The following is a 24,482-nucleotide window of genomic DNA, read 5'->3' as shown; positions in this document are numbered from 1 at the left end:
GGGTAGAGTTGGAGGCCCTGCAGGGGTAGAGTTGGAGGCCCTGCAGGGGTGGTGTTGGGGCCCTGCAGGGGTGGAGTATGTCCCTGCTGCACGAGTACTTCCAGCCTTTGCTCACTGCCTTCCTCTGCCCTCCCCTAGCCCACTTTCGGAAGGGACCCAGACAGTATTGAGCCCCTCAGTGACCTGTGGTCCCACAGGCCTCCTCCTGTGCCGCCCTGTCATCCTCACCGTGCCCCACTGTGCTGAAGTCATCGCTGGAGACTGGATCTTCCAGCTCAAGACCCAGACCCATCAGGGTCACTGGGAGGTGAGGTGCCGGGTGGCGTGGCTGGCTCTCAGACCTGCCCCTCTCCTGACTCGTCCCAGCCCAGAAGACAGCATCCTCTTCTCCCCCTGTAGGAGGTGGTGACGTTGGATGAGGAGACCCTGAACACCCCCTGCTACTGCCAGCTGGAGGCTAAGTCCTGCCACATCCTGTTGGACCAGCTGGGCACCTATGTGTTCACGGGCGAGTCCTACTCCCGCTCTGCAGTCAAGCGGCTCCAGCTGGCCATCTTTGCCCCGGCCCTCTGTACTTCCCTGGAGTATAGCCTCAGGGTCTACTGTCTGGAGGACACGCCTGTGGCATTGAAGGTAGGAGCGTGGGGACACTGCGGGGACATCAGTTGCTCGCTCCCCTCCCAGGCTGCGTGGTCTCTGTCAGGCTTCTTTCCAGCGCTAACCTCCATGCTTACTTTTCATCAGCCATTAGAACAGCACTGGACTCTCAGACAGGGCTGGAGGTGGGAGACAGAGAGATCTCTTTTGAGGCGATTGAGAAAGTGGGCCTGAGACTTAAGCCCTGGATAGCAAGTTGTCACTCTGGGTTGAGAAGAGGAAGGACATGTCCAACCAGCAGGACAACTTTCTGCCAAGACGGGTGTGCAGCTCGGCGTGTGTGAACAGTGTAGGGTGTGTGTGTGTGACTGTGTGAGTGAGAGAGGGGGTACTGAAGAGACAACCGCTTGTTAGTGAGCTCGGGTCGCGCTTGGTAACTGGGATGCTGTCCAGGGGCAAGGGGCCCAGCTGTAGCGGACACCTGTTCACAGGTGCTCTGTAGAGTGGTCTGCAGCTATGGTGTGTGTGTGTGTGTGTGTGTGTGTGTGTGTGTGTGTGTGTGTGTTTGCATGTGTGTGTGTGGCAAACAAGGCAAAGGCCAGTTAGGAAGCTGGGGCTATGATGTGTGTGTATACACGCGTGTGTGTGTGTTGGTAAACAAGAGGCAAAGGCCAGTTAGGAAGCTGAGGCTATGATGTATGTGTACACACGCATATGTGTGTGTGTGTGTTGGTAAACAAGAGGCAAAGGCCAGTTAGGAAGCTGGGGCTGAATCCCAGTTCACCTGGCTGTGGCAGTGGCCAGGAGATGAGGCTGGACCTTGTGGCTGGTCAGTAGGACAGACAGACTGGGGACTGAAGGAATGAGCGAGGATAGCCCAGGCTTCTAGCAGACACAAAGAAAAGCCAATGGAGACCAGAGATGAGGGAGATGCAAGGGCGTATGAGGAGATGCTGGGTATAGATGGGCGGGGGTTAAACCAGCAGATGTCGAGCCCAACGTGGGCATCGCCTGTCATGCATGTCTCAAAGCCACTGTCCCTTCCTCTCTGAACTCCGTCCCATTCCCGGGTCATCAGTCTCATGCCAGCATGATACTGGAGAATGTAGAGCTGGCTCTCTTCTCCATTCTTGCAGCAGCCCTCCAGAAGCCTCACCAGAAGTCTGTCTTTCTGACAGACAGGACAGACTGATGCCCTCCCTGCCCCGGCTCTGAGCTGGGGTCTCTCCTAGTCGCGCTGTCTCTGAGTCCCGTGTGGCTTTCTCAGGATCCGTTCTGGGGACTGATGACTGATGCAACACAGATGAAAAGGCCCTGTGGGAGAAGGAATGTCCCCTGTGGGGACGGTACTACCCTGACATTCCAAGAGGCCTCCAAAAGGGTTGGGACACTGCAGGCAATCCCCTGCAGTTGGGTCTGGTGGTATTGGTGCTGGCTAGTGTTCACCCTGGCCAAAGGTCAACGTGTTCTGGCCTGACTGCATACTTTGCTTGGTGCAGCCCCATCTATCCACCTACCATTTTTCTCATCTTCCAATACACTTCATTGGTAAACAGCCTTGGCCACCCAGCCACTATCCACCTCCTCGTTCATGTAACTGTCCTTCCAAATATTCTTCTATTCATATACCTACTTGTTTGTATAGCCATCTGTTTATCTGTTTACCCGCCTAACCCACACATCCATCCAGTGATCCATTCGATCGGTCCATCCACCCGCACATCTTTGTGTGCACCGATCCATCTACTCAGTCAGTATCCTACCTGTACGTCTAATTCTCCTTCCAATCTCCTGGTACCCACATTTATGTTCTCTATATGTATCTGTCTATCCCTCTATCTGTCCATCCATAGATCATCTATCCAGTTTGCCAATTATCTGTTTATCTACCATAGCCTGGAAGCCTGTCTGTCTGTCTGTCGTCTATCCACCCACCCACCCATTCATTTTCCATTCATCCACTTATGTATCTGCCCCCACATTCATCCAAAACACCTTTTTAATTAGATCAGATGGGTCTGGCCCCAGACTAGCGGCTTGTGTGGTCCACGGGTAACAAGCCCCTCCCACTGCCCCATCAACAGGAAGTGCTGGAGCTGGAGCGCACTCTGGGTGGCTACTTGGTAGAGGAGCCCAAGCCTCTGCTTTTCAAGGACAGTTACCACAACCTGCGCCTTTCCCTCCATGACATCCCGCATGCCCACTGGAGGAGCAAGCTGCTGGCCAAGTACCAGGTGAGCACTGGGCCTGGGGAGGGGCAGGGAGGAATCCACGACTCCACCTTTGTAGTGAAGCAGGCACTGTTTCCCAGGTCCCTCAGCCCTGTCCTGTCTCCCCCACTCTATCGTCCTTCAGGTTTCCAGCCATCTTCATACCCTAAATTCTGTGCCACTGATAGCCACATCTTCAGCCCCTCTTACACCTCTCCACACACAAATACCCATGCCCATCACCCCCACGTCCCCCTTCAGGCCCTTTATACTGCAAGTTTCTGATCTGGGGCCAGACCCATCTAAATAGATACAAGCCTTTGCAGATTGATTCTGCTTGTCTCTGGCACTTGTGTCCCTCTGTCCCATCTTGCAGTATATGCCACCATTGAAGTCCTAGGTGCTCCCTGCTCCAGCTTGTGTATGTGCCCTGACATATATACATATACATCATATACACACACATGCACACACACACACACACATGCACACACACACCACTCCTGTCTTCTCCTCTCACACAGGCCCTTTTCTCAACTCCCTCCCAGAACCAATGGATCAGCACCATGTAGCTGGCCAGCTTTCCCTACTCTCAAATCGTTTCATACAGAGACTCGAGCTGCCCCCAGAGGCCCAGCCCTCCCTGAGGCTGGTCCCCACCCACTTCTGGCAAATACCCAGTCTCACCTGCAGCCCTGAATGCCTGCCTCTCCTATAGGAGATTCCCTTCTACCACATCTGGAACGGCAGCCAGAAAGCCTTGCACTGCACTTTCACCCTGGAGAGGCACAGCCTGGCTTCCACCGAGTTCACCTGTAAAGTCTGCGTGCGGCAGGTGGAAGGGGAAGGCCAGATCTTCCAGGTGCACACCATGCTGGCCGAGGTGAGGGTCGGTGACAGCCCTGGGGACTGAGGCTTTGGTACACAAGCACCTTATTCCCCAGCATCTCCCGTGAAGATTTCTTCTTTCCCCCTCTAAAATCGCTAAAGGAATCTGCTCACCCTGAGCAAGCAACCGTTACTTGCTGAGCACTGCTCATATGACATTTATTACCGTATCAAGTTGGCACACCTGCAGGGAGAGGGTTGTGGTGGTCCCCTTGTGGAAGATGGAAGTCTCAAGGCTAGGGCTGGGGCTCACTTGTCAGAGTGCTTCTGTAGCATGCATGGTACTTTGGGCTCCACCATCAAATGCACCAGGTGTGGTGGTGTTCACCCATAATCCCAACACTTGGGATGTGGAGGCAAGAAGATCCAAGGTCATCTTCGGCTACATAGTGAGTTTGAGGACAGCCTGGGCTACATGAGACCCCACCTCAAAAATAAATGAATGAATAGGTAGGTAGGTAGGTAGATAGATAGATAGATAGATAGATAGATAGATAGATAGATAGATAGATAGATAGATAAAAGGTCATAGGGAAGCGAGTATAGTACACTACACATGACCACCAAGCAAGGCTGACTTTGAACCTGGCCAAGGTAAAAACTGGCCTGTGACTCCTAACCTCTTAACAAAGCCAGGACTCCTAAGGTGACCAGTGTAGTAGAAAGCTCTCCACACAGCCAGCTCTGCCCCAGGTAGATCACCTGTCCTCTCTAGGTTCTGTTTTGCACCTGTATCAAAGCTGGTCTTCATTGGTTAGGCTCCTGGGGTTTCCTCCTCCCAAGACTTAAGTCAGCATGTGCCCAGGCTGATCCCAAGCAAGATCACACCCGGCATGCAGCAAGCAACCCTTGCCCTGCAGAAGTGGGTGGCTAGAGAGAGCCTAGAGGAGACGAAGCTGAGTATAGAGCCCAGGGCTCTACACTAGAGCCAGGCGAGCACTCTACCAATTAAGCTACAGCCTCGGCCCTTAAGCCGCTCTCCGGGCAGGAGACTGGGTGAGCTCCTGTCCCGGCACTGTGGCTACTTCACTTTCATCCCTTCTCTTCCAGACACCTGCTGGCTCCCTGGATGCACTCTGCTCTGCCCCCGGCAATGCTGTCACCACCCAGCTGGGACCCTATGCCTTCAAGATACCACTGTCCATCCGCCAGAAGATCTGCCACAGCCTTGATGCCCCTAGCTCCCGGGGCAACGACTGGCGGCTGTTGGCCCAGAAACTGTCGATGGACCGGTGAGCATCCCAAGCCACAGTCACCCCTATTCCCTCGTCCTCAGGGTATGGCAGGGCAGCGGGGGGTGCATAATCCCAGCAGACCAAGACTCAGTTCCCCTTGTGCCGTAATCAGTGACAGATCCGCAGCTGGGTTTGCGTGCACTGAGTCTGAGGTCTCTGTCCCTCTCAGAGAGTACACCTGTGAGCCAGGTAGGTTTTTAAGTGACACCACCACTCTCTAAGTCCTGCTCTCTTCCACGGTGTAGGCAAACACTTCCCTGCCTATACCAGGGGCACACCCAGCCCTGACACCAGCTAGTTGTGGTCATTCATCACTAGCGCCTCGGTGCCCAGGCTCTCTTAGGGAACTCTGAATGCCAGATATACGTGGTAAAAATGTTAAATGGTCACTCACTAGAAATTCTTATCCATGGCCTTGAGCAGGTATAAAAGATGGCTCAGTCAGTGAAGCGCTTACTTCATAAACCTGAGGACCTGAGTTCAAGCCCCAGAACCCACGTCAAAACGCCAGGCATGCACTAACACATATGTATAATCCCAGCAATGTGGAGACGGAGGCAGGAAGATCCCTGGGAAATGCTAGCCAGGCAGTCTAGCTAAATGGTGAACTCCAGGCCAATAAGAGACCCTGCGTCAAATGAGGTGGATGGTGTTCTTAAGGATGACACAGGAGATTGTCCTCTGGCTTACACACGCGCACACATACGCACATACACGTGCACACATGTTAAAATTAAAAACAACTGGTTACCAGAAAGTAGGAGGGCTTAGAAAGATAACTCTGCTCCTACCCTCAGCAGAGCTTGTGCTGTAGGATCAGGCCCGGAACAAAAGTGAATGTCAGAGTCAGAAAGAGTGTGGCCTGCCAGCCTGGAAGGTCTTTCAGGGTCCCAGCATCTTTCCATGATGTTGATGAACCAGATGAGGGTGGTTTGGGAGAGCTCAGGCCTCCCCAGCAGTGTGAAGGGATGTGGGAGACAACTCTTCATCACTGTGGAATTCATTGGGCAGTTTAAAGGGGTCAAGATGGATCTCGGTCCACACTTCCAGAGGCTTTGGTCCTTGCTCTGCTTTTGCCAGTGCTGTACGTCAGAGCAAAGCTAACCACTGTGGCAGGAGGGTTCACTATGATGGAGCAATGTCACCTCAGAAGTAGACTAGAAAGGCCCCAGCAACCGACCGTTCTCTCCCACCATGCCCCACCTTCCGCCAACCATCTATTTAGATGTCACATATGTGTGTTTAGAACATGTGTATGTAACATACTGCATGGAGCATGTGTGGAAGTCGGGACAACCTTGGGTGTCAGGCCCCACCTTTCACTATGTTTGAGATGGGGTCTCTTTGTTCTTCTGCCATGTGTGCCAGGCTAACCCCAGGAGCTGCCACCTTGTCTCTGCTTCCCATCTACCTGAAGGGAACACGGGGATTATAGACATTTATGGTATGCATGTGACTTTTATGTCAGTACCAGGACTTTGAGCTCGAGTCTTTGCATTTACCCACAGAACTGTTTTGCCAGCCCTTATTCCGATGTTGAGCCCCTCCGTGAGTTTATCTGTTGTTGAATCTGCTCATGACCCCGGCCCTTGCTCAAAGTCCCACCTCTAACACTGCTTGTAGGAGATCAGGCTGTCCATCCATGAGACTTTTCAGGAAGGCTGTATTCCCAGGCTCTAACAGGAGATGACTGGCGTGGTTCCTATTTTGGAGACGGGATCAGTCTTATTAGAGAGTGCCCTGATTTACATAGGGCTGCGCTGCCTACACTCAGATGACGTAGGATTTAGGCCCATGACTCTGGAGCCTACAGTCTTCCACCTCCTGGACCTTCCCACCTCAAAGGCTGATCACTTCAGGGACGCCAACATTTCTCTTTCCTTCCAACAGGTACTTGAATTACTTTGCCACCAAAACTAGTCCCACGGGTGTAATCTTGGACCTCTGGGAAGCCCTGCAGCAAGATGATGGGGATCTCAACAGCCTGGCCAGTGCCTTGGAGGAGATGGGCAAGAGCGAGATGCTGGTGGCCATGGCTACTGATGGGGACTGCTGAGTGCTTGTGACCACAGGCAAGCGGGGACCAGTATGAGACAGTCTGAGACAGTGCAAGGAGGCCTAGCAGCCTCCCTGTGGGGGTGTCCAGCCTTTGCCATCCCTGGCTCACAGCTGGAATGGTCCCCCACCCCCCTCCCTGCCGCAACCCTCAGACCACCACCAGCCTTAGAAAACCTCTGTGTTCTACTGCTGAGAGGCCAGGATCCTTGCCCCACTGTTTCCTGGCTCGCACTGGGATGGGTTGAGGCCTCTGGGCAACCTAAGGCCAGAGGCTTTCCCCCTTCACAGCCCACTACCCTCAGCCCTGTGACTTTGGTGGTCCACAGGTTTCAATTCTGTGTTCACCACATTGTCCTTGGCTAGGGACCTCTCTGCTATCCCTGGACCTCTATGAAAGTTGAGTTCGGTTCAGACAAACTGCTGTTTTCTGTCCATAAGAAACAAAAAAGAAGAAAGGAAGAATGAATGAATGAATGAGTGAATGAATGCTTTAGAAGTCAGCAAAAACCACAAGGGAAAACAAAAACAAAAACAGTTTCTTAGGAAACGCAAATGATTTATTATCCAGATACTTGGATAGGTCCTTTTTTTAAAAAAAAAATACTAACAAAAAAGTGAGAAAAGAAGAGGGGTGGGGGGGACTTTTATTCTCCAGTGTGGTTAGGAGTTGGTGTGCTTGTGACTTGGGCCGTAGATGAGTGCATTCATGGGCACGTGTTTGCACAAATGTGTGTGTGCATGGGTGTGGTCAGGGAAATGAATCCATTGTGGGCTAAATTCTGACATGGCCTCAGTTTCCCCGGCTGTGCAGGGAGATGATACAGGATTTTAGCCATGGCATTGAGTTCTAAAATCAGAAGCAGCAGCTGGCTGGGACCTGGTGGTTCTCCCACCCTCCAGTGCCCCAGGCAGATGCCCTTCTATGGCCTTCTGGGTTTCTGAGACTCCAGCTGAAGGCCCAGGCCTGCTGCGACGTGGGAAGACTGTTCAGGTCTGTCTTACCAGCCTGGTTTAGTAATGTGGCCGAGAGGTGAGGCTCCTGCAGAGAAGGAGGGGTCCTCCAGATTCTCTCTCAGGCTGAATGGCCTTGTGTCTAGGCTGGTACTGGCCGGTCCCCACCCCTGCACCTCTAGACCTTGGTTCACCCGTTCACTCTCCTGCTGGGGTCAGGAGACTAAGTAGACACCTTCACTCTTGGCCATGGCCTGTTCCTGAACTGCCATTGAGACCAGTCTGGGCACGTTCTGGACTTTGGAAGTTGGGGCTTCTGAGGGGAAGCAGGTTTCACAGTCACAGACCCAGCAAGCATCTGTGTCCTGGCTTCTCTGCTACGGTTCCTGAGGTGGGTCTTAGATTGAAACCAACGTGCCCCTAGCACCTAGGTAAATACTGCCTCAGACAGTGACCCTGAACTTTTCCTGCCAAAGATGCCCGTCCCTGCTGGTCACTGTTAGCCTATGCACAGAAGGGGCCTCTGTCCATCTGCACCCTGGGAGTCTAGACCAGGAACCAAGTTCTGGCCGTGCTGTGTGACTTCGGGCACATAACTGCTGTCTCTGGGCTCCTTTTTATCCTAGAAGCTCCATGAGACCCCTTGGGGTCTCACCCTTTTCTGGGCTTCAGAAGGGAATCTGAAGTCGATTGTGGTCTGTATGCCTTCCCTTGCCCATCCTCAGAAACCTGCCTGCCTGGACGCTAGTGGGAGCACTTGGTGAGCGGGTCCCAGTTAGCGGGAGCCTAGGGCAGGACTCCAAGTGGGCAGTTTGGTAGCAGCAACCCAGGTAATATCTGCCAGCTATGAACTGAGCCAGGGCTGTTGGGTTGGGCTTTCCACTCCTGCCTCCAATGAGCTGGATCCTCCTCCTCCTGTTCCTGGCCGGCTTGGTGTTGCAGGGTCCTGCAGGGTATATGTGTGTTTGCAAGCATATGCGTACGTACGTGTGTGTGTGTGTGTGTGTGTGTGTGTGTGTGTGTGTGTGTCGGGCGTGTGTGTGCATGCATGTGCTTATCAACTTGGACACATAAGGGAACCCCGCCCAAAAGGCCCACCAGTGGTCCCATCTAGCGACAGGGACTCTCCACCCAGGCTTGTGCCACTGGAGGTGGGCATGCCTGTTTGCTGTTTCCGAGTCACAGGGTCAGTCAGCATATCTCCTATGTGCCTCTCCTGCCCTCTTCTGGGGCCCATGATTCTGAGCCCTGGCCAGACACCTCCTGAGGGATGGGGACCCTCCTCATCCCTGGACTTCCAGGGCACTCTGGTCCCCATCTTGAAGCTCCCAGGCATCTGAGTCAGCCCCTTCCACTCACCCTCAGAGGGCTGGTGGCCGGGAGCTTGAATGCAGGGCTGTGAACATGGCTCTGTCCCTGGATTCCAATATGCCGGGGATGGTCCCAGCCCCACCCGTTCATTCTGTAAACAACCTGTAAATAACCTTTAGCATTCTTCTTGTAACAAGATTAATTTTTATGAAATAAATTATATTTCCTAGTCTAATTAAAAAAAAAAATCCAGGTCTTGGTCTGATGTCTTCTTGGTCTTTTAACGGCAGTTGGGTGTGACTGTCTCGTTCTTCCTATAATTCCACAGCAGTTCAGAGCTCCAACCCTTGGTCCAGCTCAACAGCCTCACCTTACAGAAGGGAAAATGGTTCAAGAGGGAACGGGCTTGCCGACAGCTACACAGCAGGTTAGGACCTCAAGAAGGGCCTGGGCCTTGCCCTGCTCTCCAGCCAGGGCTTAAAACCCAGAGCCCAGGTGGGAGGGCTGATGGACAGAGACCAGCACCCGTCTGCCTCCCCAGTCAGAAGGATGCATCCCAACTGAGGCTGGGCATGGGGGAGGGTCTATTCAGTGTGGTGTGGGGATGCTGTGCAGGCAGGACAAGCGACCTGAACACACTCTTTGTGTGGTTGGCTGCCAGGCACAGCTGAGCTGTTTACAGCCTGGATAGATTCCCCATCTAAGGAGGAGGGTGGCAGCGTCCCACACGGATGACAGACAGCAACCTGTGTCCTCCCAGCAGGTGATTCCTGCTGATGAAATCAATGGACGTGTGGCAGTTATCGTAGATGGGCGGATGTGCAGGCGGAGGGGTGCATTTTTTTAATCTTCATGATTGCTAGTTACTTCCATTTAACCCCGTGGATCTCACGCCTCACCCTGTGAGTTGGGTCTGGTTGGCAGTCCCCAAGAGGATCAAGATGCCCAACACACATGTAAGGGTGGCGCCACCTAGTGGTTGCTTTCTTACTGTCCCCGTGGTAAGACCCTTGGTGTCTGCAGACATCAAGGTTCCAACGGGGCCTTGCCAGCTCTGGACCCCAGCACCTGTGGCTGGCTCTGGGGCCATCCCAGCGTGGAAAGCCAGTGAGGCAGGTCCAAGATGAGCAGTTAATAAGAAGGGAAATCCATGGTCCTCTGAGTGTCCACAGTCTGGTGGGAGGCAGGGCAGACAGTGTGTGCACACTTGTGTGTGTACGCTTCCCCTTGGCCTGCTTTCACTGCCCGGGCAGCCAAGATCTGGGACAGCCACGTTCAGCGAGTTTCTAGGCCCCAGAAGCTGCCACGGGGTGAAGGTCTGTGGTCTGGGGATTCAAGGGGAATGTATTGATCTGACAAGGCAGGTGGATGTATCCTGGGGTAGGGTGGGGCATGGGGAGTGAGCCAAGCTGGGAAACCCATAGAGTAAAATAGTGAAATCTACAGAGGGTACACCGGGGGCAGGGTGAGAACAAGAAGGGTAGGGGTCCATCTTGCCTTGGGAGAGGGTGGTTGTCTTGGGATTAGTGGGGTGGAGACAACAGTGTGCATGGGATTTGTGGGGTGGAGACAGTGTGGTCCTGGGCAAGGGTTATGAGGCCCAGTGGTTGGCAGCAGGAGAAAGAAGTGAGGACAAGGGCTCGCCCAAGTCACCATTAACCCTAGATCACAAAGGCCTCAAAACTTAGTACCTGGACTGAGGTTAAAGCCGTGGTGTCTCTAAGTAGGAAGCAAGAGAAGTCGCTGCTGCAACACTTTCTGGGGTGGAAGGAGGTCTTCCTTGCCCTCTACTTAACAGCCGGTCTCCACTTTGATGAAACTACATAGATGCCACAGCAGAATAGGGGCAGTACGGCTTAGTGTGGACTTGGACGTGAAGGAAAGGTTTTCAGAGCTTCCTGGAATGCCTGGCCTTGGGTACTATGGCTAAGCCACATTCTACACCGTGAAGCCAATGTGTCCCAGGGACAATAAGAAAGCAACCACGGGGGCTGGAGAGATGGCTCAGTGGTTAAGAGCACTGACTGCTCTTCCAAATGATCCGTGTTCGGTTCCCAGCACCCACATGGCAGCTCACAACTGTCTGTAACTCTAAGATCTGACGCCCTCTCACAAACATACATGCAGGCAAAACACCAGTCAAGATAAAAAGAAATTATTTATTTATTTATTTTTTGTTTTGTTTTTCGAGACAGGGTTTCTCTGTGGCTTTGGAGCCTGTCCTGGAACTAGCTCTGTAGACCAGGCTGGTCTCGAACTCACAGAGATCCGCAAAAAGAAATTATTTAAAAAGAAAAGAAAGCAACCACTAGGTGGCGCCTAAAAACTGATGTGGTTGGAATCTAGGAGGATCTGACCGCAACCCAAGGAGGGAGCTTGGCATGCTTTTCTCCAGGACTCCAAGAAGCGCCCTCCTCTGGTGTGAAATGGGAATAGCAATGAGACTTAGCGCTGGATCACAGAAAGCTCCATTGGAAGCAAATGGTGATAAAAAAATGAAAAGAAAACCGACTAGAATTTGAGAGCCTTCTTTTAAAAATATGTATTTATTTTTAATGGGGAGGAGAAAGAGCATACACGTACCACAGCGGGGGGGGGGGGTCAGAGGACAACATTCCCCTACTCTTACCCACTGAGTTATCTGGTGACCCCGAGGCTGTCCTTCTAAAGACTGACCTTGACAGAAACAAGAATGTTTGTAGGTGGAGGCAAACTTAGAGAAGGATTGAGCAAGGGATGGTGGGAAGGGGCACCTGACTGAAACAACAGCAGCTGTGGCAACGAGAAATGGGGGCATCAAAGTGAGTTCTCAAACACTGTAGAACTAAGCTACAGAGTAGTAACACAAGACCCGGCAGGGCAGGGGCTGTAGCACAGGGGTGTCTTGGGGTCTCTCTGACACAGTATCTCTGTCTGCTGTGATTTCCTTCCAAAATGACCTGGACACTCCTTCACCTAGAGATGAAAATTAGCCAACTGTAATCCCAAGTACAGGAGGATGGAGAGCTCAGAGGCCATCCTTATTTATATAAGTGAGCTGGAGGTCAGCCTCGTGAGACTCCACCCCGGATAATTCCTGGGTCCCGAAAAGATTATCACCCTCAGAAGCCATCACCGTAATGAAGCGAAGTACTGCAGTAAGCTTTCGGCGATGGCCAGGACCATCCTGAGGCAGACACACCAACAGGAGAGGAAGGCAATTGGCACCTCAGCCTCTGAACCTGACGATGCCGCCCAAACCACAAGACAGAGCCGGTTGTGCTTGCTGGGCACCGCCCATAGGGTAATAAACACTTTACTCTGCAGAGCATAAAGGGCATTCATTTTAGGCTATAGTGAGCAGAAATGAAGACGTTACTGGGCACAAGCATAGCCCTGCTGTGTGATGGTTAACCCTGAGTCCTGATAGAAGACGCAAGCAAGGCTGTCTGTGAAGGTTGTCTAGAGTAATGGAACTGGGAAAGCCAGCTTTGGTTGGTTGGTACCAATGTGGTAGGTACCATCCCATGGACTGGGGTCCCTGGCTGGGCAGCCTTCATTTAACTCTGCCCCATCAGGCATGTCAGGTGACCAGCTGCCTCAACTCTGCTCTTCCTCCCAAGATTTCTCCACCCCCATGACAGACTGTGGAGCCAGCAAACTGTGAGCCAAGAACAGGCCTCCATTAAGTTCCTTCTGCACAGTATCTTAGCACAGCAGCCGGAAAGCTAGCTAACACGGACTGGATGTGGCTGGTGGGGTTGTTATGATCTGCATTCATTCACAAACACCACCTGAGGTCTGAATACAGATCTCTATGCAGATTGCACTTCCTAGGGAGCCAGGGCACGAGAGATCAGAAAGGAGAGAGAAAGGGAGAGAGAGAGAGAGAGAGAGAGAGAGAGAGAAAGTGAGAAAGTGTGGGTCCAAGAGGCTCCTGAGTGGGGCGGGGTGGGGCAGCAGAGAGGGGACCAGACTAAGTAGGCAGTGGTAGAGAAACTTCCTCATTGTAAATGTAGAACTGGGGTAGGGATACAGGGCAGGGTGAACATCTTTTCTATAAAGGGGATGGGAGGACAGTCCATGCTGGTGGAATATGGTGCTGCGGTTTGAGGCAGGTGAAAGAGAAGTTGAGGTGTGTGTGGAACACTGGAATGCTCCTACTTGGGTTGGTGGTCATGGATTTGCATAGACCCACCCGACTGCTGTTGGTCGAAGTGAGCTACCCAGAGTTGCCTCCCAAAGTGGCACCAGGGAAACAGAGATATGGGCATTCAGGGTGGTTACTAAGACCTCAGGCTCTAAGTAATCTAGGGATGAAAGTAAAGTGGGTGCCCGCGTATGAAGCAGGGGCAGAGGATTTAAGGGCTGGAGTTCCCTAAAGGTCAGAACTTTCTGAGGAAGTGGATGAGCCAGCATATAGCAAGGAGAGATGACTTGAGTCAGCTTGGGGAGGGACTTGGATTAGAACTAGTTTTTGTAGGAATGTTAAAAGAGTGTTTTCCTTCTGGGAGCCCAGAAATTCTGGTGAGCCTAAACCAGAAGCTTGCGCAGTGGCAGGAAAGTGGCCACAAGATGGCAGCACTTACCAGTAAATTCCGACGGACAAGCTTGCGCCTGCCAGGCTGAGTCCAAAGAAGGTACTCCTACCACCTGTGAGACAGTAAGAAGGACTTCATAGGGAGATCCTATCTGTTTTGCTTTGTTTTGGGGACAAAAGTATCAACTAACTTTGTTGGAAATGTGTATACACAATTTCTTTCGTGAGTTTAAATTTTTAACAATTGCGTTACTTTTTAAAGAATTTCATAGAATGTATTTTGATCTTGCTCACCCCCAACTCCCTGTCTACCTAATTTGCTGTGCTCCCTGGCTCAAGTGCCCCCCTCCCCCCGCCTCTCCTGATGGAGTTCAATGTCTGTTGTCTAAATTCTCCCGTGTAGCGCCTGCCCTGGAGAGTGGTCTACCTATCAGGCGTCACACCCTGAAGGAATACTGACTCTCTCTCCTAACAGCGCTTCCGGTAGGGGTGGAATTGCCCTACCTTCTGACCGCCATGCCCCTCCACAATGGGATTTCTGTCTGGTTAAGTTTGCATGAGTCTTGTGCCTGCTATAACAACCCCTGTGCGTTCATACGTGCAGCTTCCCTGTTGTACCCCCAAACTGTTTCCTTGCAGTCATGTTCCACGTCTGCCTCTTACAATCTTTCTACCCCTTTTCAGTGACCCCTGAGTCTCCCCTGAGAGGAAGGGTGTGGTATTAGATGCTCCTTTTAGGGCTGAGCACTTCCACAGTCTTTCTACATGTTGGCCAGTTTGGGAAAAGACCATATGGTTTAGAAAAAACAAAAACGAAAAACAAAGACTCCGGGTGCAATGATATTGATCAACGACTGATGTGAAGGGCCCATTCCATTCTGAGCAGATGGTCTTCAACTGTATAAGAAATAAAACTGAAGCTGGGCGGTGGTGGCGCACGCCTTTAATCCCAGCACTTGGGAGACAGAGGCAGGCAGATCTCTGTGAGTTCAAGGCCAGCCTGGTCTACAAAGTGAGTTCCAGGATGGACAGGGCTACACAGAGAAACCCTGTCTCAAACACACACACACACACACACACACACACACACACACACACGACTGAGCAAGCCACTGAGAGCAAGTCCTGTAAGCCGAAGTTCTTCTTGGGTTCTGCTTTGGTTCTTGCTTTCAGCATCCTGCCTCAGTTTCTGCTCTGACTTCTCTCAGTGGAATGCTAAGGTGAAATTAACCCCTTCCTCCCCAAGTTGGTTTTACTCAGGATTTGATTACAGTAAACGACACAGGGAGACAAGGAGAACTGTACAGGTTAATTTCTTGTTTGCTGATTTTTCCTGATCCTGAGGCCCCCTAACCCACTCTGTGTATGGGATGAGCCTGGGGTGGTCTGGAGCATGCCGGCTGGTGCTCTCCCACAGGGCCGTGTTCTGGTCCCCATTCTTCCTCTTGCACTTGAGGATGTTTTTGAGATATGCTAATTTTGGAGCCTCACCTCTGTATGTATATGTGTGAGTGTGTGTACATGTGTATATATCAGCACGCATGTGATGTGTGCGTGCATACATGTATGCATGTGTGTACGAGCATACATATGTATATGAGTGTGCATGGATGTATCTAGGTGTGTACGTGTGGCTTTAGTAGCCTGGGTTGACATCAAACTTACTATGTAGCTGAGGTGGCCCCGAACCCGAGTCCCTCCCTTGGGAAGGTGCTAACAGGGGAGCAGGGCGGGACCTGGCCCAGAGACTCACTTTCTGCTCTTTGCGATTGGACGCCTGCAGTTGCTGCCGTGCGCCAGGCGGGGGCGCGCATGTGGGGAGGGGCCCAGAGGGAGGCGTCGGCAAACCCGGAAGCGCTGGGAGCCCGGGGCGGGGAGAGCTGAGGAGGGCGAGTGGGAGGGCAAGGGTGGAGCCCGGCCTGGCTGAGCCCTAGTCGCAGAGGCCCGGCTCCCGGGACCTGGTGGAGGTAGCAGCGACAGCGACAGTAAGTGCGGGCGCGGTGGCCCCCATGTTTGGCTGGATCTCCCCCTTCCGAGGCTGAACCTGGGCTCCCTGCCTCACTCTCTGGTCCTACGTGTGGGGACAGGTCAGCCTGAAGGATCCAGAAGGCTTTGTGGGTCCAGATAGGGTGTCACAGCTGCCTCTGCCAAGGGAACTTGTCCCAGCCTGCTGTCAGGCTCGCTCTTCATCCCCCAGCCTGTGTCCTCAGGAGTCATGGAGGCACACGCACTGGCCAGGTATCTTTTCTGTCCCCAGGCTCTCACTCTTTCCAGCTCTGACTGGCCCTTACCGCAGGACTCTAGGCAGGGGCAGGGGTAGCCTGGCCTGGGGAAGCTCTTGGCCTCCCCTCCTTTCTTTGTCTTTCTCTGTTCATCCAAAGCCACAGCTACCTTTTATAAAGAGTAATAAGGTTTTGCTCAGTCTGCTGCACCGCCGGTGACCCGGTTAGAGAGGATCCCTGGCAACTTCAGATGCTTGGTCAAGGCTGAATGGTCCTTGATGAATAGACACCCGCAGCTGAGAAGGGGCTCCAGCCCTGTGTGGGTCTGGGTCACCCTCACTGGGCCCTGCACCTACCCTCCTAGCCTGAACTTCTGGGAACGGCTCCTTGCCAGTTCTCTGGTGGCTTCTGCGGTTCATGGTTTTCTTTGACATTTAAAAATAATTAAGTGTATATACGTGTGTCTTTGTGTGAGTATGCACAAGTTCTTTCAGGTGCCCGCAAAAACTAGGAGAGGGCATTGAATCGCCTAGAACTGGAGTTACAAGTAGTTGAGCCACCTGCCTTGGGTGCTGGGATCTGAACTCACATCCTTTGAAAGAACAAGTGTTCTTAAGCGTGCTCATGTGTGCGTGTGTGTGTGTGTGTGTGTGTGTGTGTGTGTGTCTCCATGCATACCCTGTCTGGTTAGATGGTCATCTTTGATCTGCACGTGACTCAAGGCTATAAGAGGGGCCCTGCTCACCCTGACAGAACCCTGTAGAACCTCCTGCCTACCTGCTCCAGGGCTCAGCTGCAGCAAGCAGTCCAGGGTGATGTCTGGTCCTACAGAGTCCATTCGTTCAGCAGTGTTAATGATGGTCCCCTTGGGCCTTCTCTGCTTGTAGCTCCTTGCTGCAGGATGCCTTCAGAGGGAGGGCTGCTGGGACTTGGAACCAGCAGAGTATCATTCCTAGACCATCCCTGGGCAAGGAGTTGAGGAATCCCCAGGGGGGATGCAGACTGCCTGGCTGTATCATTTCATGCCACTGTGACCTAGGCAAGTGACTTGATCTTTCTGAGCCTCAAACTTCTTATCTGTAGGTCGTACCTAGCACCTGACTGTCATGGCTCACGTGTTGGGTGTAGCCATGTGCTGAAGGACAGAAGTTGTTTCTTTGTGAGGTAGGGTCTCACTTAGTCCAGGTTAACTCTTGAATTCTCCACGTAGCAGAGGCTGACCTTGAATCCAGCTCTTCCTGCCTCCACCTCCAGAGTCCCACTGAGTTATAGGCCTGTGTGTGCCATTATTCCTGGCCCAGTTTAATGGTTGAACAGCTAATATACATTGCTCAAATTCAAATGGCACAAAAAATAAGAATTAACAGTGACACTTCTTCCTTGTCCCCATCTCCCTCCAAAGACACCCACTGTTGGAAGACCCCTGTGTGTCTTCCGCGGTATGTTGAGCATATGTAAAAAAAAAGCACGTGTGTGTGTGTGTGTGTGTGTGTGTGTGTGTGTGTGGTTTCCCCCCTGCTTATCTTTTTGCGTAATGTAGAAGAGCTGGGGTCTCATTCTTTGCCCATCAAGGGTTCTGATTCGGATGTGAATGCCTTTAACCCAGGCTTGCCCTTCTGCACTGCTTGCCTCAATCTGTAGCTGCAAGGGTGTTCATGCCACTTGTCCCATACTTACGCATCACCTGTGCTGTCCTTGCATAGCTGAGGTGACTGCTGCAGTCACTACCAGTTCTGATAGCCTGTCCTTCTTCTAGTCTGACTTTTATCTTCCTTCCTGGTCCTAAAACCTGGAGCTCTCCTGCCAGACTTCAAGGACAGGGTAGACCTAGCATGGGCTTGAGATGTCTTCTAGGCTAAGCCAGTCTCCAGCCTCAGTGTTTGCTAACCTGCCCCTTCTGCGTCTCTCTGCTCCCACAGTGGCCGCTGCCTCTGAGGACAATGTATATCACAGCTCAAATGCTACCTACAGAGCCTTGAGCAGCCCTCGCAAAGCTGACCAGGAAGCCCTGCTGGGGAAACTACTAGACTACCCAGCCCCTGGCCTGCAGAGGCCGGAGGACCGCTTCAATGGCGCCTACATCATCTTCTTCTGCCTGGGAATTGGGAGCCTACTGCCCTGGAACTTTTTTGTAACTGCCAAGGAGTACTGGGCATTTAAACTCCGCAACTGTTCCCACCTGGCGTCAGGGAGGGACTCCGAGGACACAGACATCCTGGTAAGAGCCATTTCCCTCACCAGGGGAGCAGGTAACCTGGAGCCAGGCCATCCTTAGGGGTGCTGGAGGGAGCACCTTTACACGCTGATAATATGGGTGTTGTTGGTGCAGAGTCTGGGTGGGCGCAGTAGAAAGAATCCACTGGGCTCTTAGGCCCTGTACTGTGTGGTACCCAGGCCTCCTCTCTACCTCCCGAGGCTGAAGGGATGGAGATGGGCAGACCCAGTCCATTCTTCAGATTGTCTGCCATTGTTTGTGGGAGCATGGACAGGATGGTTCTATACCATGTGTAATGGTGCGTGTGAGAATACGGAATCTTTGCCTCCGGAAATTAAAGGTACGACTCTTACAGCATCAAGTCAGCTGTGGGCTCCAGAAAATTCCAAATAGCAGTAGCTAAAGCAAGAGGAGGTCATTTTTCTGTCACAGTCAACTTTGGACACGTGGGTTGCTTCTCCTTGCTAGTTCTCACATCCAAGGTCACCTCGTAATCCAAGCTGGCGGTCAAAGCTCCATCCATTATGACATCTATAGGAAGACAGAAAGGAGGGAAGCCCTGTTGCTTGTAAGAACACTTCCTAGAAGGTGTACCTTCCTCCTCTTTACATCTTATTGGTCCAAACTAAATCACGTGACTCTATCAGCTACAGAGAAGGCTGGGAAATGTAGTCTTCTTGTGTTTCCTAGCGCTTAAAACCAACGCTTCACACCCCTTAACATGTCCTGTGCACGTGTGCACACGCACACACATACACACACACAGAGAGAGAGAGAGAGAGAGAGAGAGAGAGAGAGAGAGAGAGAGAGATCGCTGTCTAAGCATAGTTTTGTAACATTGTTTTGTAACACCCTTGTAAACTAGAGGCCCTATAGCTAGGGGAGACAGAGTGTACCAGTCTGTTCACCATGACTGGGATCAAAGTCCCACCAGTCAGGTGAGTGATGACCATTCTGAAGAAAGGAAGATTGCTTTGACTCTTGGTTACAGCCCTCTCTGTTGAGACACTGTGTCTGGTGATGACTTTCTTGTTAGGCACGTCATCTTCAGGTGGCACAAGGCGTCTTGTGACAACGGAAGATGAGCGTGGGCATATGTGAGCCTGGTCCCTCTCCCTCTTCTCGTAAAGCCACCAGAATGCAACTGTAGGGCGTCATCCCATGACTAACCACAGTCCCCCCTAAACATCCTAGACGGATGCGGTTTCCATCTTCTTACTCCCTCCAGGTGAGGAATGTATTTCTGTATAGGAAAGTTTGGGGGACACTCAGACATAAGCCATCTATGTTCTAAGGGGAGTGAAGTCTTGGGGACACACTCAGGCCCCCGTGGCCTGGAGCAGAGGGATTTGAAGGGTGAGCAGGGACTGCCCCAAGAAGGAGGCACTGGCTTTCAGAGTCCTTTGTCTTATTTTTCTACCTTGAGCCAGATCATGTGGAGGTCACCACAGAAACCTTCCTTCCATGCTGGCTGTGACTATGTCATCCTCTAAGGAAAGCTGCACCGTCATAAGGTCCGAGGTCAATGCCTAGTAAGGGAGGAGGGCTCAGAGGAACCTGACTGTACCTAGTAAAAGCGTCTGTTAAGAGTGGTTCTGGAGCCGGGCGGTGGTGGCGCACGCCTTTAATCCCAGCACTCGGGAGGCAGAGGCAGGCGGATCTCTGTGAGTTCGAGACCAGCCTGGTCTACAGAGCTAGTTCCAGGACAGGCTCCAAAGCCACAGAGAAACCCTGTCTCGAAAAAAAAAAAAAAAAAAAAGAGTGGTTCTGGAGAGTGGGTCGGGGCCTGGGAGACCTAGCTCTTTTCGCCTGCAACACGCTTAGGGGCAGAGCTAGTTCTTAGCATGCCAGCACAGGAGGCTGACATTGCTGAGCCCTGTGCTCCTCCTCTGTGGGTCCCTCAGGGACAAGAAGGAATGTGCTAGCAGACCCCAGCCAACCCCTCTGGTGGCCCCAGAGGTGGCTCACGTCTCTTTCTTTGGAAGCCCTTCTGAGTCCTTGGCCAGCCCTCTAGAACACGGCTCAGCTTTGTATGTCACAAGTCAGACAATGGATGGGCTCTCTCTGAGCATCACTCCAAGGCTCCACCGCACACATGCCTGAAGCCACTTCTAGAACCTCCCCTGACACGTAGCCTGGGGATCTGGCTGAAGGCACACTGGCCTTTTTTAAGGTTTATATGACACTGACTGCTACATACCCCTCACCCTGCCTACATGGTTCTGATGCATAGGAGGGGCCATTACTACATGCCTGTGGATTCATACATGGCTCTAGGATCTGGAGAAGGGCTATCACTGCATATGTGTACCTGAAAAGCTCTTAGGGACAGACCATGGTGGTTTAGAGTCCTACTGCCCCCCACATGGAATTGTGGGACCAGGAACACCCTGAGAACTTGTTGGCGACAGGCTCATTCTACCCAGGTCCTGGAGTCAGGGCTTACATATTCACACAGGTGACTGATGGGAACGGTGGCCTTTAGGAAGCTCCCCCAGAATGTGGCCTCTGTTGGCTCTGGGCCCTGTACACTCTGGTTCCTTATGTATATACTGGTTATACTGCCCTCCTAGGGTAGCTGTGGCAATGAGGCCCATTATTACACATCACGGGATAAAGCCTGGCACCACCGTCCCAGGTGTTGTGTGAACAGCATCTCTGGCATCATGTGGGACTGGCCTCGTTCTTTTATGGACTAGTGACACAAGCTGTTCAGCTTTCCACAGGCCTCCGCAACTGAAACTGCCCACTGGACTTCCTCCAGAACCTCTTTGCCTGTCTGTCCATCTGTCTGTCTCCCCAGGGCAGGGCTCGGCTGTGTGAGCACCTGTCCCTCCCCCTCCATCCATCCTCAGGCCTGCCAGAGAAAGGCCACGGTGCTCCCAATCCCTCCCAGCTGCAGGCACTTAGCATTCCGGGTCCCGCTATGATACTTTATTGTGGTGCTCGAGCGCTGGCAGGTGCAGGCCTAGTACCTGCCTGCTGCCCGCAGCTCCTGGCTCTTGGCATCGGAGATGAGAGACCTGTCACCCCCTCGATTCATGGGCCAGGCTGGGGAAGCAAGCGTGCTGGGGGCCTGTCTGCATTTGACAGGGCTCTTTTTCTTTGCCTTCTATTTGTGCCACCCGCTGCCAGCTAGTTCCCTCCTGCTCTCTTCCAATCTTGCTGATAGCCCCAGTCTGCCCTGTGTCCTGAGGGTCACCGAGAGTCAGGGAGACAGCTTGTTCCCTCTTAACCTTCCTCCGGTGTGTTGTTAAGGTGGAGGAATTTGTCCCAGAAGGAATGTGGACAGCTCTCCCCATTGGGTCGCCTTTGGGGCCATCTCCCATCCCAGGGCTCATTTCCTCTTGTCGCCGGCAGGTCTGGAGATGGTTTAGAGAGCTTTCTTCTGCCTTCCCTGCCCTCTCCTCTTTGTTCTCTGGAATAGGAGCCTCAGATAAAGCCAATAGGGTTGGGGGCAGCTGACTCAGCAGATGGAGGAACCTAGGGGGTCCCACTCCAGTATTTACCGCCTACTAGTCCAGTCCGCATCGCCTAGCCACAGGATAGCACAATCTGGGAGCTACCTCATATAACTAAGAGCAGGCACCTGACTCCAGAGGGGAAGGGTTAAAAGGAACCAGGATGACATGGCTTCTAAAAGAGGAACTGGAGGCTGGGTTATCAGAGGGCTTGTTGGAGATCTGCTGACCACCACCAAGTCCCTGCCATGCTGCTTGCACCCACCCACGCTGTGACTTACCCATCCATCACCCCCACGCTATTCTGGTAAATAAGTGTTTTGTCCCCAGTTTCCAGATGGGGTAACTGAGGTGCTCCCAGGTCTGAGGCCTCCAGCCCAAGGTCATTTGCTAGCAAGTGTCAGAACTGAGATTTAGATCAAGCTGGAGACCAGCAGAGTCCCTGCAATAACTGTGTCCTGTCTTGTCACCATCCAGCCACTGTGGAGTCACCAGAGAGTTGTGATAAACTACCTACCCACCCAGTTCTGACTCACCCGGGCACACACATGGCCAGCTTTGTGGAGGAGGTTTACCCACATCAGGATCAAAGTCAGAGGGCACCCTGGGATGAAAAGCAACTGTCATTAAGTGGGCTGTGGCCAGAGCTCCAGAGACTCCAGGAAGCCATCTCAAAGGACTTCCTCCAGTGGTAGTCAAGTTGCCAAACCTGCCAGTGGGAAGCCTGTTTCCTGTTCGGAGAATTAGAGCAACCCTACCCGGAAGTCCAAGGAATGACCTTCCCTATAGCAGAGAGCTGGGGTGGGGGACTGATAGAGCCCTTACAGAGCGTGGGGGCAGGGGGCTGGCTGGGGAGGCTTGGCGAATGGAAGATCATTAAGCTTGGTTGATTCTTCAGTGTGTCTGGGTTGTCCCCAAGCCACACGTCAGCCAGGGATGGGCTTGGGTCTTCTCCACTGTCTCTGGGAGATGCTCGCCAGGAGTGTGTGGCCGGGAAGAGGGCTGCTGCATAGTCTTCTTCCTGTCTCCAGGGCTTAGGGACAGGAGCAGTGGGACCTATGTGACCTCAAGATAGGAGTCATTGCCAGGTAGTGGTGGTGCACGCCTTTAATCCCAGCACTCGGGAGGCAGAGGCAGGCGGATCGCTGTGAGTTTGAGGCCAGCCTGGTTTACAAGAGCTAGTTCCAGGACAAGCTCCAAAGCTACAGAGAAATCCTGTCTCAACAAACAAACAAACAAAAATAGGAGTCATCTGGGGGGGGTGCAAAATCAAGATGATAGGAAGCCTTGAAAAGGAAAGGCATATATGTCATCCCTCCCCACTACTATGAACCTCTGCGAGGCCTGGACTGACCCAGGAACCTCCCCAGGCTTTGCAAAGAAGTGGGGCCACAGCAGTGGTCTTTACTGAGCTAAGATCACCAAGTTGACCGTTAGTTCTGTGATGTTTAGCAGGATCCTGTGCCAGGCAGAGCCTTCGTAGGCATAATCTCCTGGTCCTTGCTGCAGGGGACATCACCACACTGAATAGAGGCAACGACTTGTCACCAGAAGAAGAGGGTGGTCAAAGGAAAGGGCCCCAGGAAACGGTACAGCTCACCTGTACTATGAAAGACAGGCAGCAAAAAGGAAAATAGAGTAAAATGGAACTCTGGCCTGGACCCATCCCATTGCTTCCCAGCCTGCCATGCGCTGTAGCCTGTAACGTAAGACGCCTCCTGCCATTGTGAGGTGTGAGGACATGTGTCCTCTGCTCACAGAGGTGGGTAGAGGTTGAAGGAACGTGCTGGTGGCTGCTCAGATGAGTGGGGCTACAGCCCCCATCAGTGCTGGGGTACCTAGTGTGTACTCAGCTCCCAGCCCTATCCTTCAGACTTGCTTCCCAGGGTGCAGATGTGGCCAGCTGCCAGGGGGACCAGACCTGCAAGACTATCCCCAGTATAGGAACACTGGTGTCCTAGAGAGAGGCAGATTTTAGTGTGGCATGGATTTCTTTCCAGATGGAGGAAAGGTAGCCTGTTTGGTCAAGAACTTTTTAAAAGTACGATCCCAAATCATGGTGCTACTCTCCACACCTACCCACACACCAAAGTGAATTAAAGCCCTACCTGAGCCCTACCACACCTTAAAAAGAGACAGCAGTGGTCAGTGGGCTGCAAGGAACTCGAGCTGTCCTGCCATAGAGTGTGGGTAGGTGGCCATCAGGATGAGGGTCAGCTGCCTCTCTCCCTGCCAGTTGCCAATCACTTGGCTCATGTGGATGGCCGCTGAAGCCATCTGTAGACTCAAAAACCAAAAATGAGCCATTTTTTAGGTTTCTTGTCTACCCTCTGTTGCTAACCACGGTCCGGCCAGTGTGCGGTTCCCAGTGTGCAACACCTGTGATGGCTCCCCCTTCTGTTTCAGCTTTTCCACTTCTTAAAGCGTTGTCAGTCACATCTCTGGCCACTTCCGCAGCTCCTGTTCCTTTTTGATTTTCTCCTCACCAGCACACTATCCTTCTCTGCCTGTACACCACCCACGCCCATCCATCTCTCCCTCTCTTTCTCTGTCTTTGATTTTATTTCTTCCCACCTGTATCCTTAGAATCCAGAGACTATCTCCCCAGCATGCTAGAAGGTAGCCTGGCTGTCTGCCAGTGTCTTTTTTAATGTGGTCGATCCATGAGGGTAAGCTGAGAGCAAAGCTAATTGGAGCCCTTGCACAAGCCTGGAGCACTTTTCTTAAGGGTAGGCCCTGACTAAGTTCTGCAGGGACAGTGGAGGGCCTGGGTTTCTACTAGACTGTCACTGGTGTGTGTGTGTGTGTGTGTGTG

At 52.5% G+C, this 24,482-nt stretch overlaps 2 protein-coding genes across 3 annotated transcripts in view; both read left to right on the top strand.

Annotated features, from left to right (window-relative positions):
- Nucleotides 1–8,957, top strand: part of Unc5b (unc-5 netrin receptor B) — a 67,747-nt gene extending 58,790 nt beyond the window's left edge. For both annotated transcript variants that reach the window (XM_005360079.3, XM_005360078.3), the window contains 6 exons: nt 139–307; nt 400–633; nt 2,682–2,831; nt 3,526–3,690; nt 4,746–4,927; nt 6,821–8,957. In XM_005360079.3, the coding sequence (XP_005360136.1) occupies nt 139–307; nt 400–633; nt 2,682–2,831; nt 3,526–3,690; nt 4,746–4,927; nt 6,821–6,986 (1,066 nt within the window). In that variant the 3' untranslated portion in view covers nt 6,987–8,957. The remainder of the gene's footprint in view (nt 1–138; nt 308–399; nt 634–2,681; nt 2,832–3,525; nt 3,691–4,745; nt 4,928–6,820) is intronic.
- A 6,714-nt stretch (nt 8,958–15,671) lies between these two features.
- Slc29a3 (solute carrier family 29 member 3) overlaps nt 15,672–24,482 on the top strand; it is a 33,138-nt gene continuing 24,327 nt past the window's right edge. The window contains exons 1-2 of the mRNA XM_013351144.2: nt 15,672–15,754; nt 17,911–18,209. Of these exons, the coding sequence (XP_013206598.1) occupies nt 15,754; nt 17,911–18,209 (300 nt within the window). The 5' untranslated portion in view covers nt 15,672–15,753. The remainder of the gene's footprint in view (nt 15,755–17,910; nt 18,210–24,482) is intronic.

This window comes from Microtus ochrogaster, linkage group LG2, assembly GCF_000317375.1.
Source record: "Microtus ochrogaster isolate Prairie Vole_2 linkage group LG2, MicOch1.0, whole genome shotgun sequence".
NCBI lineage: Eukaryota > Metazoa > Chordata > Mammalia > Rodentia > Cricetidae > Microtus > Microtus ochrogaster.
This window is presented reverse-complemented; position numbering and strand designations above follow the sequence as displayed.